This window comes from Lissotriton vulgaris, chromosome 5 (genome assembly GCF_964263255.1).
Source record: "Lissotriton vulgaris chromosome 5, aLisVul1.2, whole genome shotgun sequence".
Taxonomy (NCBI): Eukaryota; Metazoa; Chordata; class Amphibia; order Caudata; family Salamandridae; genus Lissotriton; species Lissotriton vulgaris.
The window spans coordinates 914,200,605-914,217,022 of NC_141693.1; the positions used below are offsets into that span (position 1 = coordinate 914,200,605).

At 41.8% G+C, this 16,418-nt stretch overlaps 1 protein-coding gene across 1 annotated transcript in view; it reads right to left on the reverse strand.

The window, feature by feature from the left end:
* The window catches only part of KNDC1 (kinase non-catalytic C-lobe domain containing 1), a 757,927-nt gene that overhangs the window by 43,924 nt on the left and 697,585 nt on the right, over positions 1-16,418 (reverse strand). Inside the window, exons 27-28 of the mRNA XM_086922530.1 lie at positions 8,378-8,500; positions 8,225-8,284 (exon numbers count right to left, since the gene is read on the reverse strand). Coding sequence (XP_086778656.1) covers positions 8,225-8,284; positions 8,378-8,500 — 183 coding nt within the window. The remainder of the gene's footprint in view (positions 1-8,224; positions 8,285-8,377; positions 8,501-16,418) is intronic.

A 16,418-nucleotide genomic window follows, 5' to 3' on the forward strand; every position in this document is an offset into this window, starting at 1 on the left:
TTAGCCACTTTCCAGCTCTCATTGTTTTGTATTCTGCTTGCCGTAGTCCTGTGTTTTTCATGGGAAAATAGTCACAAGTTCCACAGTTGAGAGTACAGTTAATGAAAGCACCAGAGATTTTTGTATAGAACTCACTTGTGACCTCAGACATGCTTGTGATGCCTGTCCGATCATGGGTTGGTCCTCAAATCTAATTCAGCTTGTCAAATTTGGGGAAATCCCGTTATACAGAGGATCAATACTAAACAAAATATGACATGCACTTTTCTTGCACGAAATCTATATCAATATATGTAGACTCAACTTGTGAAGGCCAACTCTGCAGAAATAGAAGCGAACCACGCAAACAAAGGCTGACTACTTAGGACCAGATGTACGACCAGCAAAATTGCACCTCGCAAATTGCAAACCATTTACGAGTTGCAATTTGCGAGGTGCAATTTGCCATGTACAACAGTGTGTTTAACACGGTTTGCGATTCCCAATGGGGTCGCAAATTGCGTGGCTCATTAATATTAATGAGCCTCTCGCAATTTGCGAGCCCATTGGGAATGACAGGCCCTCCCAGGTATGGTAGCCTGCTAGGCTCAGCAGACAACCATGTCTGGGACTACTTTAAAATAAAGCAGTTTTTCTTTTTCAAATGCAGCCCGTTTTCCCTAAAGGAAAACGGGATGCATAAAAAATTAAAAATAAACGTATTTGTTGCATTTTTTAAGGGCAGGTAGTGGTCCCTGGGACCATGCCTGCCTTTAACCTCTTCAATGCGTCGGACGGCCCCCGGCCGTCCAAAGTCACAGTGGGCGTGTACAGAGGACGGCTGGGGGCCATCCAAAACAAGCACGTATATTTTTTTTCAGCACCACGGCGGAATGTCCACCACGGCGAAGAGGTTGAAAAATATTTTTAGACACAGTCACAAAGTTGAAGGGGTTCCCTGGGGACCCCTTCCAAATTGTGACTTCATTACCACCCTCTTGAAGAGGGTGGCAATTTTCGAGTGTTTTGCGACTGCAATTGCGGTCACAAAACATTCATACATTGATTTGGGGATGCAATTAGGAAGGGAATGCCCCTTCCTAATTGCGATTTGCAATTCCTAAATAGCGAGTCGCAAATAAATTGCTACTTGCTATTTAGAAATTGTACATCGCCCTGGGCCATTTTGAATGTGCAAACGGGTCTTAAACCCGCTTGCACAAGCAATTTAGGCTCGTACATCTGGTCCTTAATGCCTTAAGTTGTTAAAATCCGTAAAGACTAACAGAGCACCAAGGACCGTTAGAACAATATAAATTATTAATGTGCAAATAGGGCTTTGTCTCCTGCTGATCAACGCCACATTGTATTACCTTCAAATAAGAAGAAAAGTAAGAACACATGATAATAATTGTGACATATAGCAAATACTAGATCTGAACTGGGGTGGCGAAGTGGGCAAAAAAACGATGATGGATTCAACCCAGATCTAATAGTGACTGTGAGTGAGTTTGAAAAGTTTTGGCGCTCCGTCCTTCATCTTATTGTGTTTGCATAAAGCACATATAACCCTCCATTTCCCAGTCTTTCACAGTAATCCCGAATAGCACGGCTAACAAAAATCATATAATTGAGGATAAAGTACCATCCAGGGATTCTAGAATATTAGCAACACAGGCCTCACAAAATCGAAAAAAATCATTCCAATCAAGATGTTTAGAAAGCCCTCCAGTATTCCAGGAAAGTAATGACCAAGTGGGGCTAGAACCTGTTCAAGAAGAAGGATCAATTGGGTGATGTAGGCAAATGGTCAGACAAGCTAAATATTGTAAATTAGTATTTAGTATTCAGACACTCACAACTAGGATGCACAGAGCTTGCAAATTTTTTGGCAATCACCTGTTTGATAGGCGAGTATAAAGGGCATGAAGAAGATATAAAGAGCTTTTAAAAGCAAAATAGTAAAATGTTCCAATTGTGTCTCTTTTTTAGAGTCCTGGCCATCAGTAAATCCCCCTTACTTTCACTGCAGTAAGTATAGTTGATAATAACTCCCCTTGACTATATAAGAGGTCCATTGTCTTTTTGAATATAAACTGTGGCTGGACCACGGGTTCCCGTACTTACAATCAGGCGCAGGGCGGAGTCTTAATCATAAGAGCTGACCAGAAGCCATAATGTTTCAAAGCTGGTGACCTCTGATCGCGGACCCCAGTGAGAATGCGCCTGCTTTCCACCCACAACAAGCAGTGACATACCTGTTTCGTGCCTTTTTGAACCTGGTATGAGAATCCACCATTGGATTCAGATGCTGCCTAGAGGCACCTACACTAAACCGGTCACTCTTCGTTTGGTCCTCATTAAATTGTCTCAAATTCGGTTGACCATGAAATATGTTGATCTTCATTCTAAGAGATCTGAGCATGTGCTGATTTTTTTTTCAAATACATACTAGTAATGAAATACACATTCAAGCAGATAGCCATCACCCAGATATGTTTTAACATAAGCAAGGACACAAAGCATAACCCAGCTAAAATCTGGACCAGTAACCCAGTAACATTACATAAGGTGGTCGATAGAATGGTCAACCAATCAGAAAACAGCAACCTTGTCCCATGGAGCCAACACTAAATACAGCACTGATTTGACATCCATTATCAGTAAACACTATTGATGATAATTTCGGGACAGCTAATCTGTTTCATCTGTTGATCCTCTGGTGCTGTATGAGGTGTCTCCTCATAATCAAAGCAGCGTTATACAGGGGCGTAAGTTTCAAACTGGCTGCTATCTCTGGCTGTGTGCTGGGGTGTTGCGTGGGGGGTCACGAGTTGCATCTCTTCCAACAGTGACAAGGATGTCCAATGCACAGTTAAAACTCTAATGGCCAGCACTGTAAAGCAGAAGAACCTATCTATTTCGCTATTTCTTTGGAAATGCCACCTGAGGGAGCGGGTGCATGAGCCAGTTGCCAATCTACCTTTTTTTGCTCTGTGATACTAATTCCTTGAGGGTGTGTAACATGGGAGAGAAGGCATTTAGGATCCTTATTTGAGTTGTGTGGGTAACTCGTTTTAGTGGCGGTTGGTGACTTTAAAAATGTTGGGGCACACAGTCAAGCTTACAAACACACACACACACACACACACACCCACGCACACACACACACACACATACAGTCACAATCATAAACACAGCCACACAAACACACACAATCAATCACACAGCGAATCAAGAAGGCAAAACACCCTAAAAGTTTCACTTACCTTGCAGCACGTCCTCACAAGTTACAGTCCGTGGCTCCGACTCAAAGCAAATGACACCTTTCCAAATTCCAGATACTGTTCAGAGCAGTGTCTGGATTGGCTGTAGCAGGCTGCCCCTGCATTCTTTGCGGCACAGGAGCCCTGTGCCTGCTCTCCAACCCAGCTCTGGAGAGTTTGAATTGTACATGTCGGTTTGGCCGCTGGCCAAACCGACGTGCACTTCAAAGTGAAGGGGCCTCTCGTCATTATAGCCAATCGGCAGCAGTGGCACAGTAGCCCCGGCCTGCCCTTTCCATTCAGCTGAAAGCTGGAAAAGTAAAATGGTAATACAATTATTTTTAATACCATTTTATTTTTCCAGCTTTTGACGCAGCAGTGTGGGGAGGGGGAGGGGGAGGGGGGTGACACCTCTCCGCTCGTATGGAGGCAATGCCACTGACTCCTGGTTCAGAGCACATGTTGTTTCTTGGTATCTTGAGCTAAGGAGGGCTTGTAGCTCAGACATCTGCCACAAAATGAGATGCCATAGCATCTTAGAGTTTTTGAGTGGCATCTTTTTTGTCACGCTATAGGTTGCTTATTTTCAGAAAGAATTCTGATAAGCTCTCTTACAGTGCACAAAGCACGGACACAGCGAGTGGAATAGTATTCCCTTTATTTATTTCTAAATGTTTGCTTATAATAAGTACAAATGTGCTCTGGTCTAGGTTTTTCATGGTAAAGTGTTCAGGTGGAAGCTTTGAGTGTTGCCAGCAAAACATTGAAACATTTGTGTGTCTACTGTGAGTCCAGTGTGGACATTTTCTATTGCATGCTTGTGTCAAAAGTCAAGAGACACTGATGCCATGCCGCTGAACGTAATGGAAGAAGGTTTTAAGGCAATCTCTAGAATTTCTCAGGTTTCTAATTTTAAGTATGTTGAGCAGAATTAAGAGGGCTTAAAGTCAGCTGTCTTTTGGAATTCGACCATTTTGGTTCTACAATGTGTATAGCAATGGCAAAATGTTCACTCTGTATCAAACGTAGAGGCTTGAAAGGTAGTTATGTTAACCCTACACATCAGAGCCTCATCCACCATGTTTGAATTCCTCAAGAAACTGAGGACCTGGCTCTTCACCTGGGTCAAGCCAACTCTGGGTCGACCCATACACCTGCTTCAGTGCCAGGATACCCTCTTTGGTGGGTTATGTAACATAGCATAACCTGGCATGTCATTTCCATCAATGGTGTTTCCTGGACTGTGTGTTGGTCAGTAAGAAAGTGAGTTAAAAATCTATAGGAACTAATACTAGTTCTTTAGTTGAGAATTGATAAACATTTTCAAGCCATGTATTGAAATTGGCCTGGACAATGAACTTTATTTAGCTTCAAATTATGCTGGAGAAAGAGTAGCATACATTTGTTGGGAACGAAGTGCATAGAGGTAGGTGAGGCTTAAATTAGTGTGAAGGAGATTGGGACACTGGAGGTTGGGTGGTTTCTAGACTGATGAGGTTCACATTACCTTCTCATCCATTTTCCTCCTTACAGTCATCACATAATAAGTGCATGCTCCTGTGGTGAGAGAATACCAAGCACAAAATATCAATATATACTAGTTTCCCATCCCTCCAACATAGCCAATATCCTTTCCCAGCTTATAATCTGCAAAAAAGGAAATTAGCCTACCACATTTCCTTTAATACAAAGTCCCAACAAAACAGTCTGAAGATGAATAACCACAGGCTAGGCAGGGTGGGAAGCCTGGACTCTGATGAGAATAACTGGATGAACATTACCAGTAAATAACCGGGGCATTTCCATAACTATCTGGCTCATGATTAAAAACACTGAAATATAATTGCCCAAAACATAATAGATAACTTAACCTGTAAATATATATAAGAGTTGTATATCGATATGTTGACTGCACATATTAATCCTCAATCACTGAACTTAGTACTGAGTGAGCAAAAAAAGTAGACACATTTACCAGCAGAAGTAACATATAAATGTTCATGAAGCTGTAAGGATACCAAAGTTGCTCCATTCAAATAGCCTCAATTGGAGAACTCTTAAATGACGCGCATGAAGCAGTCATTCCCCTAGTGGATCTGCCTTCTACTTGATCAACTAAGATTTTGCACTGACCCTCATAAGCTGCTAAAACATCTGCTTAATTTACCTACTCAATGGAGAATGGGAAGGTTTCAAACTCTGACCAGCCAAATCAATGTCAAAAATAAAGCATTAACCTTCTTGAATGACTCTGTTATAGGCAAATCCATGATAAGGGTTATTTTCACATCCAACACATGCAAATGCTTGTCTTCTTCACTGTCTTTAATAGTGGGAAAACATAGAAAAGACTACATCCCTTAAGCAATGAAACTGTGACAGCATTGTCCATACAAACTGAGGACTGGGCCATAACATCACTTTGGAAAAAGCCATAGAAAATGTTCTTAACTCTACAACACACCCAGTTTCCCACTGTTCTAGCAAAGATAATCACATCCAAAACGCTACCTTATATGTCCAGAATGACTGCTAACGGTTTTCTCTTTACAGGCAAGTTCAAATTCGGTATGAGAGGATGGATGGGGTTGTCAAGATTGGGAAATAGTTTGGTGATGGCCCAAGTGAAGGCGAGATTACTATGAAGGAGTAGCATGTGGACTGGAGATGAAGGAGTAGAGTGGTCTGGAGTGAGATCAAAGGAATGAAAAAGTGAAATGGGGAAAAGAGAATGAAGGTGGTCAGAGAGTCATCAGAGATCGAACAATTTTAGGGAACATAGAGGTGCACGTAGATTAATATGTAGATTCAATGGATGGTACAAGGTGATTTGACTGGGGTTGGAGTATTTGGAGAGGGATGGGACTGAATGGACTTAGGTTAGTGCACAAAGTTGGTAAGAGTTTATCCAAAGAGTTGGGTGAGGTTGTGACAGTGACATAAGGCTTCACCTACTTTACTACCTGACGTAATAGAGAGAATTTGTTGACAGAATCCAAGCCTGAAGTATACTTCCCCTGCTGTCTGTTTTTAAATGTGCTATATGGAAAACTGTTACATCTTATAGCTTCAGCTGCCCACATGTCACAAGTCCCTCCTCATGGTATAGTATGCTCTTCTATATAAACGAGAAATTTCCTCAAGAACAACACATTTCGTCTGTGAATTGTGAGTAAACAAACATGGTTGTGACAGTGGTGAATGCTTTATTTCATGGTGGGATTGTATGTCTCCATCCTGGGAGCTTGAAAATGAACTTTGCTTAGAGTGCATATGGGAAGGGGTGCAAGTTCGCAGGAGAAGCAGTGACTGTGGATATCCCGCTTGTATCAATTGGCCGTGTCATGCCAACTTCATTTAATAGAAGCAGTCAGTGGCATGTGTCTGATGTCTGAAGGTACACTGCTTGCTTTGTACCTCAGTGTAGCAAGCCTCTCCTCTTTCTTTTTGTGGGTACTCAGACACAGCAAAATGTTCCTGGGGAATCAGCATTCTCATCCGTATACTGATGCCTGAGATTTCCTGCTCTCAGCATTGCCTGTTCTTACCTCAGCCGATCAACCAAGTTCTGAGTGTGTGTCTCTGGCAAACTTAGAAGAGACGTCACTGACACCTGTAATGTGCCTGGATCTCAACTCAAACTAGGCTGGCCAGAGGCAGGAGTCAGGAACATGAAGAGAAAGGATGCATCTTGATCACACTGTGTAGACATATCATTGTCTATGCACTGCAAAGTAAGACTAAAAAACTAGCACCCTTCTCTCTAAGAAGGCTCATCTTACTGCTCCAATAAAATGGATTTTCGATGCTGCAGTGGTTCTTACAAACAACTAATAGCCGATTAATGTAAACAACACTTAAAACAATAAATGGCTAAGAGAGACTGACCGTTTGCCACACTCTCTATAAAGATCATATGAGCACTCTCAGGGCACTACATCTGTCTCTAGCAAGATCTAAAAACATGCAAAAAATGGATCCTTCAGTTTTGTTTTAACATTACTTTCATCCATCAAGTAGAAGATACAGTAGCCAATGAATGAGCCATCAACTCAGGCTGAGGTCTTCCAAACCCACATCATGCTCTCAATCCCCTACCCTGAAACAGACATTCAATCACTAATATTAATGCACTCAATCATACAATGGTGGTTGTACTACTACTGCTCCTCTGAGACACTAGGAAGCAGCAGAAACAGTGCAACAAGAGAAGCAGACAGAATCTGTCCCATTACTTACATGTACATTTTACCTTCAACCTGATTGATGGCTGAGGCTTGAGCAGTACAAATAGAGCTAGACCGGGCAACGAGTGTCCACGCGTTATAAGCTGTGTTGCAAGCGGAATAATTTTATGTAGTAAAACTAGTTACTGGGAATGGAAAAGTTATGTTGAATAAAAGAAGCATTCAACAATGTTCCTAAGCCTAAACACATGCTACATATAATGGGTCGAGCCTGCAGGGTTAAGAAAATAGGCATAATTCAACATGGACATGGTTCTGTGAGTTAAACCCTCCTTGCTAACATCTGCTTGGACATGCAACTCAAGTGCTTAAATCCCTGAAGTGTTGACTATAACCTCAGTCTGCTGACGTTAATAAATCAAGAGCCGTTAACCTGGATATTCGTAAAGTCTGTAATATTAACTAAAACAACAAATCTGTGGTAGCATAAGCAACATTTAAAAAAGCGGATATCTTGTAGTATATCAATGCAGCCGAATGTCATACATGTTAACTTTTAATCTATGCAAATGGTTCAGTGTTCATAAACACCACCATGAGATCATGGGTCCACTGGGTTTACACTAAAATATTTAATAAAAGGAATAAATGATGATTTCCGATGTTTGCATGCAGCCTTTAAGCTCTGTGAAATGATGAAGCGCCTCCATTTCAATAGGAAGTGAGCAGGCAGTAACTTTATTTACACAAACAGCACTAAATGACAAATTAATCCACAAGCTGCTTCCATACCTCCAGGGCCTTGAGTTCATCCAGTATTTCTGACACTTTTGATGGGAGATTTTTCCAGGCCTATAAAAATATAAAACAGCTGTGATTCCACTATAGAAAACCTATAAAAGGTTACCATGAAATATCTATATAAAATAGAACTATATATCTTACAGGTAGTTGGAGCACTATAAGATTGTCTAGCCCTGCAAGGATTTGCATAGCTGTGCCAAAATCTCGATGTTCATAGCAAGATTTTCCAATAAGGAGAAACGTTGAGAGCAAATTCACCTGCAACTGCAAACAAAAATAACACACCAGGTAAAGACAAGGAAAGAGTGAATTGACTGCAAACATTTTATATAAGAAAAGAATGCTTGAACTGGTGAACAATGTATTGGCTTATTTATTTATAGGAAGAACTTTTATGCCATAACAATATTATGAATACACATATATGAAACATTTGAGTATTTGTTTTCTATAAAAACCAACAAAGGTAGTTAGCATATAATGTGAAGGCAAATTATGGTGCAGGATATTGATATAGAGAAAATTAAGGATATCATTGGCTAAAAACGGGGCCTGTTGTAAACAGTTTATATCCATAGAGGAAGGCCAAAATATTAACATTGATTCACAGCTCCATAAATGTTAAGTCAAATTATTTCCAAAGATGTTTGGTCACACGCTTCTTCCAATAAAAACTTCTTTCTAGTATGTGTTTGCTAGCAAGTTTTGTCAAGTAAGAGAGGGTTGGGGGATTCGAGGAGCTTTTCTGTTCTTCTAGGTATCAAAACATCTAAGGGTTCTAGGTGTTAAAAAGGAAAATACAGTAGCTATTATAAATATAAATAATGTAAGATTGTAAAAATGATTCAAACTAATTGAAGAGAAAGTTACATTTTGATTTAGTGGTACTTTGCTGAATGAAATTAGCATAACAGTCCACACACGGTGCTGCTCCAACACAAAGGTCCCAATTTAAAAAAAGAGCTGGACACACACAGACTACTGCAGTGTGTGACCGTGCTCTCACATTCATATGTATTCATGTAGTTATCAGTAGTTTGTACAGTACAGGCCAGATCCACTGAGAGACAGAGAGCTGTACAAAGGAACAAGTTACAAGAGCAGTAGGTGCATATAACAAAGATACAAATGGTAAATAATGTGTGGCCTTGTAGCAAAGTATCATAATTATGGACATAGAAGGAAAAACAAAATAAGAACATATAACATAGGAATAAACAAAACACTTTCCCAATATAACTGTATACACGCATTAATTACAGGAGTTCAAACAGAAGCAACTGTGTGAACTTAGTGCAAAGGAGGAAGTAGTGTTGTAACAAAAGGGACTTTAGCTTTTGTTTGAAAGTTGCATAGAAATGCATTTTCCTCATTGGTAATATGATAGACTTCCAAACCTTAGATACACATCCAGAGATTGGTTGTATACTATTTTGTCATCTTGAATGATGAAAATCCCAAGAGAACAGTGTCAGCACTCCACAAGGGGGTACTGGCTGCTTGCGATTAACCATCTCTTGGCAACACAATGCCATGGTATTTGTATCTGTAGAGCACACTATCATCCAGGGGTATACTGGAACTGAGCAGGTGTAATTGCCTTCTCTAGGGTCGGGTTTTTCAAGGAGCCAGGTCTACTGCCTCTTGTGGAGCTCAAGAAGAGATGAGGAGGCTTTGAGGTTGTGGTGGGGGGTTACTCCATGCTTTAGGAGATATGTATGAGAAAGCCAAGCCTCCAGATTTGTTTTTGTGTATGCGTGGGATGTGTCGAGTAAGAGTCCAGCAGAGTGGAGCTGTCTGCATGGTTGGTGGAAGGAAATGCAGCTGCTTAGGTAGATATGACCTATTTTGTGTAGTGCCTTGAATGCGTGTATAAGGAATTTGAACTCAGGACGTTTGTGTATCAGGAGCCAGTGGAGCTCCGTGAAGAGTAGTGTGTTGTGTGTTTTGCATGGGAAGTTGAGGATGAGTCTGACAGCCAAGTTCTGGATGGTTTGTAGGCTACTGGTGAGTTGCTTTAGGATTCTGATGTTTAGGGTTTTCCTCCTAGTTTGCTGGTGACAAGGGTGTGAGTGATGCTTTATTTAGTGGTACTTGGGAGCCATTTGAAGATCTTCCTCAGCAACTTCAGGGTGTGGAAGCAAGATACAGTGACAACGTTGATGTGTGCTGTTATGTTCAGTTTACTGTCAATGATGATCCCAGGGTTCTTGGCGTAGGTGGAGGTGCAAGTTCAGCTGGTCACCAGGTGGAGTCTCATGGCGAGGTGTTGTTGCTGAATATTACCACTTCTGTCTTGTTGGAGCTCAGCTTGAGACAGTTGGCTCTATCCAACTGGTGACTTCGGTGAAGCAGGAGGTGAACTTGATCCTTGTGTAGGAGTTTGTATCTGAGAGAGCAAGTATCAGTTGTGCGTCATCAGGGTAGGAGAGGATGTTAATGTCGTGAGTGTGGTTGACATTGGCTAGTGGGGTCATGAATGCATTGAAGAGGATAGGGATGAGGCATGAACCTTGAACAACTCCACAGATAAAGGTTTTTGAAAAGTACAGTGCCAGGCTGACAGTTTGAGTTCTATTTATCAGGAAGGAACAGATCCAGCAGAAAGTGGCTGCTTGAATGCTAATCTCATGAAGACGACTAAAGACAATGAAGTGTAAGATCCTGTCAAGCACTGTTGAAAGATCTAGGGAGATGAAGGCTGCCATGTCTCCTCTGTCCATTAAAATCCTGGTGCCTTCTGAAATGTGATGAGTCAAGTTTTGGAGCTGTAGTTGGACCTAAATCCAGGCTGTGTGGTGTTGAGGAGCTAATGGTTGATGAGAAGGTCAGTGAGGCATATATTGATGATCTTCACAAGGACCTTGGCCAAGTAGGCTAAGAGGTCGATTCGTCTGTAGTTGAAGAGTGCGGCTGGATCCATAGAGGGTTTCTTGAGCAAAGGCATGGCCATGTTGTGTTTCAAGGCATCCAGGAAGATGGCTGAGTCGATGGGGGCAATGACAATTGGTGTTATAGTTTTGCTGATAGGAAGGCGTTCTTTGATGAAGGCCTGATGGAGATAGGGGATTGATTGTGGGTTTGGGAGTGGATGAACATCATGGGAGTTGTGGTCTCATTCATAGTAATGGTGGGCTTTGAGGTCCAGGTCCATTATTTAAGTGTTATGAGAAGCCAAGTTGCAAGGGAGACAAGGTCAGGTTGAAGTTGTAGCATATAGAGGCATTTTAGTCACAGAAGAATGTGAGTTTATTGCAGATGTCTCGTGGCAGGGAGTATGTTGCTGGAAGCAGCTTGAGGTGAGGTGAAGTCTTTTTATGGTGGTGAATATTTCATTGCTGCTGCTGTACGTGCAGTCTGCGAGTGCTATGGCCATGGCTCTTCAATTCAAGTGCTCCTTTGTGATGTTTTTCAAGCTGATGCGGGCAGGTCCGGGTGTGGTGGGTCTACAGTGTTGTGGGACAGGTATGTGCAAAACGATGTTGTGTGGTCTGTCCACTTGATTGGTGATGAATTGTCAATAGAGATGCTGTTGAAGAAGGTGAAAATTAGGTGAGGGAGGTGTTCGGCGGTATGAGATGCTTTGGGTAATGTAGAATTTCCCAAGGTTTTCTAGCAGGACAGTCGAGGTCTAGTTGGTGCAGTCTTCCAGGTGGAAGTTCAGGTCTCCAAGGATGATGATGGTGCAAGAGTTGACGATAATGGGTGCAACAAAGTCTGTGGTTTTGCAGTCAAAGTTAGTGTGAGCTCCTGGTTATCAGTAGGTAAGTGTTCCGTGCAGACAGAATTTTGCTGTGATGTGCAGTTTGAACACAAGATGTTCCATGTAGTCGGTGGATATGTCTATCGTATAGATGATGTTGTCATTAAATATTATTGTGACTTCTCCTCTAGGTTTGTGCAATCAGTTCTGCCAAGTGAAGGCTTTGGCAATGTTTAGTGCGGAGGCTGGATTCCTCCTTGTTTCCATGAGTAACAGAAGGTCTGGCTCGTGGTTGTACAACAGGTCCCAGATCTCATTGGCATATTTCAAGAGTGAGTGGGTGTTGAGCATGCATGAGTGCAGGGTCCTGTGGGAGTGGTGTTTGATCCATCTAAGTGTGCAATAGGTGGTACTGAGTCCTGTCTGTGCTGGGTTGTGGCAAAGGTGAATATGGGAGTGTGCAGGTTCTTGGCACTGGGGCCTATTATAAGTCTTATCAAGGTGATAAGACTTATAATAATATAAGTTAGTTTGCAGATACGTCTTGCCTCAATGAGTAGCCATGTCACTGTAACCAGGAATGAGAAGCTGTGAAAACACTTTCTTTTTGAAAAGTAGCCAGTGACGCACGAGTGTGCAGAGCCACTTTGTGATGGTCTAGGCGTAGATATGCAGTTCCTAGATGGGAGTTTTGGTAGTTCAGCTGAAATACCATGAGCACTAAATCACTTGTTTTAAATCATCTTCTGGGAGTAAAGGCTATTCTACTAGCTGTCTGAACACATCATTTATCTCTTTGGCTAATGGGCTAATGTGTGATTGAAGGGATACATTATTGTCTACAGTAGAAGGGTAGTAGTTGAACACAAAAAAGCGATAAGGCAGGTTTTACATGGATGGAGAAGTTTGAGCGATCAAGAGGAACTCTATTTTAAGCAGATTCAGCTTCAGATGTGGTAGAGACATACTCAACTGCATGTCATCAAGAACCCGGGCACTGAATGACGTGCTTTAAGAAAATATCACATACAATAAATATCATCTGCCTAACAATAGAATGGGAATGTTTGAGAATAGAAACACAATATTCTATCTTGAGACTGAATAGAGTAACACATAATTTAAGAAACACCTTGATGGAGAATTAAGTGTTTCAACAGAGTTTGATAGTTATGTGCATTTAGATCTATTTTAAGATATGACGAGAACCAGCTAAGGACTGTGACATTCAGGCCTTTTCTTTCCTTAAGGATGTCCAAGTGAGTGCAGTGTATACCATGTCAAAAGCTACTGATGGGTCTAGTAGAATGAGGAGGCAGGACTCACTCTTTCCTAATATGCAAATGGCCTTGTTGAGTATATTACTATTTTGGTTTATGTGCTAGCAACCTAATCTGAAGTCTGACTGGATGGAGCTCATCCTGGATGGAATTTTTCTATTTGGAAGTTACTCAGATCCTCAGGGTCCTCTCTTGTGTTTTTTCTTTTAGTAACAGAGACAGTTGACCGGTTTGTTGGTAGTACCTGACGTTATCTTGTCATAGTGACATGCTAAACAGGCTCATCCAGTAAGTTGTAAGGCAAGAGCTTCTATGTGTGAAGAGCAATGTGGAAATGCATTCTAAGATATAAGAGGGTGGTCTGGTCTTGGTAATTTTAATGTCAATTTCCATGTGAGCAATATCTCCGAAGAATGACCATGTAATCTTGGACTTCTGTGCTACACCTATGCAATTATGAACCTTCACTGGGTGCCTGTATGATGTAGACAGGTTTATTTGGTGATGTTATAAGGTGTGCTGCCTTCCACCCACATAGGACATGTGAGCATGTGAGCATTTCAACCTTAATGGGCAAGAAGTTGTATTTTATGCCCATAACAAAAGTGGATTTGTGAAGGTGCTTCACAACTTCAAGTTCACATATTGAATGTACATTAGTTTCAATTGCCAAATGACATGACATGGAGCAGGAATGACTGGTTTAATATAGTAAAGAATTTACAAAAGCTAGATTCATATTAGTGTTGTAGTAGGAATTATATAAGCACAAATGTATTACCTATGGACGTGGCTCAAATAACAGCTCTTTTGGGTTCTATGCTGCAGATTCCAATGTTGCCTTGTGCACAGAGGAAATACACCTTTCTCACAATGGCTATTGTGAGATCCCTGATTGTGGAAGTTATTACAAGTAAGGGTGGTCGTAGTTTGTGGATTAGCGCTACGCAAAGCTACGCGAAGTGCACTTCGCACTACGCGAATTTCACGTAGCACTACGCGAGCTGCGTAGTAGCATGTTCGCACTGTGCAAGATGCGTTTTCAATGATTGCACAGTGCGGACAAGCATGCGGCACTGTGCAATAATTGAAAATGACATCTTGCACAGTGCGAGCTGTAGTTTTCTGCTGCTCGAGTAGATTTTTACTCGAGCTGCAGCTTTCTCAACGCGAACTGGTAGTTTCTCATTGCGTGCGGTCGCGAGCATGCGCAACCACTCGCAATGAGAAACCTGACCTCCCCGCGTTGAGAATCTCGCCGGGATGTCATTTTGCTTGCTCGCGGTCGCGAATATGACGTTGAGGACCGTGAACAAGCAAAAAATGACCGCTACACTACGCTACGCTGCACTACGCGTGTTCGCACTGTGCAACGTGCAGCTCGCGTAGTGGGAAGTTGCGCAAACTTCGCAAACTACGTGAGCGTAGCGTAGTGCTTCACCCAGGGTTAATTACAAGTACCTTTGGCAGAGCAGCACTTAACAAAGTATGCAGAGTGAAAAGTGTGAAAAGGTTTATGTAGAAAGAATAGGCACAATAAAGAAATTGCCAGAAAAGTGGTAGGTTCAGATGAGCTCCCTATAAACATGTTCAATGCCCCTCACAGAACTGCCGACTCTCTGGACCACATTTCCAGCGCAACTACTTTGGTTGCTTTCATACATAAAATACTGTTCTGATTGCTCCCCATCAATGTTTGGGGCCAAAATTCTTCACACCTAGGAATAGCATGTTCTACAGACCCCAGATGGACTCATATACTGCTTTTGATCACATAAATTGCTTGGAAAACCTGCGTCTCAAGATATATGCAAGGTGGGGCCAGATATTCTCAAGGGCCAAGAGAACACTGGCAAGAATTTTTGTGATGCTACAAACACCACATTAACTGAGAAATGCACATTATACAAATGGAAGCCGACTGCACGTTTACCCTTTTATTCTACCTCCAATTAAGAAAATATTTATTTATTTATTTTTTGTTACCAAAGTGTAATGCACTACCAGAAAAATATTGCAGAATAACATCTCTGGACGTTAATCTCCGCAAATAGTTTTTTGCCCTAATCGGATTACATGACATGCAAAAGTCATCATTTTCTTTACAAAAAATAGACCGACATTCCTTGAATGCACATTAGAGGACTATTATAGTGTTTATGGCAGCAACAGATGTACCCCACAAAATACTAGCACCGATTGCACAATTCTTGACAGGTAAACTTTGAGGAAGTTCTTTTGAAGCTTCACCATTGTTTTACCACCAACCTGATAAATACCTTGAAAGTATACCTATATATGAATCAGTTTTTGCAGATAAACTATCACCACCTGATTGTGGAAAATTCTGCATTACCCACATTAGATAGTTGGGTAAACAGATAAAATCAAAGAGCTCATTTGTGCTTAATATGAGCCTGTAGTTTCCGGTGCTTGGCACCTGCACTTAATTGTCAACACCAGCACTTATGACAGTCTTCCACATCATGGTGATGTTTGTCTCTATTGTCAGTTGTTTATTAATTCAATAAATATTAGAAATGACTAATGCCTGCTACCAAATCCATTCAAGCCTAGAGGGCCAGGAATAATCTGCATTGTCACACTTGTAGGGTCTGAAAGTATTTGTGCTGATTGTGTCATTGGCAGCAGGGACAATGAATATTGCAAGCTGCATGGGCCTCCTAACGATGGCCCTGGCACATATATTTTTTACAAATTACACGCAGCATCACTGACAATACAAAAGCATTCCAAACATAATCATAAAATGGCAAAAAGGGGCGTTAAGAGGTGGCCTGTCGGAGGTGGTCAGACCGCCGTGGTCTCGTTGTAATCGGGCAGTCCGACCGCTGAATTACAATGCAGGCATCATGTACTCCGACCGGCCGACAACTGACAGACCACCAACTTCGAGCTTTCCTATGACCGCTGTGATGGCGGTCAGAGAAAAGCAGCACAGGTTGTACAGGGAATTCCGACCACCGCCTGGATTACAATGTGCATCCCCGACGAGTTGACCGTTGCTGTCCGACCAGCTGCATCAACAGAAACAATGAATTTGAGGTGCACACTCACTCAAATTAGTTTCTCTCCAGCGTTGATCCCTTTCTACAGGTCTGCCCTCCACCATGGAAATGGAACCTCGAAGACTATGACTATTAGGCACCGGAATGAAGGTAAGTCCATATGTGGTATG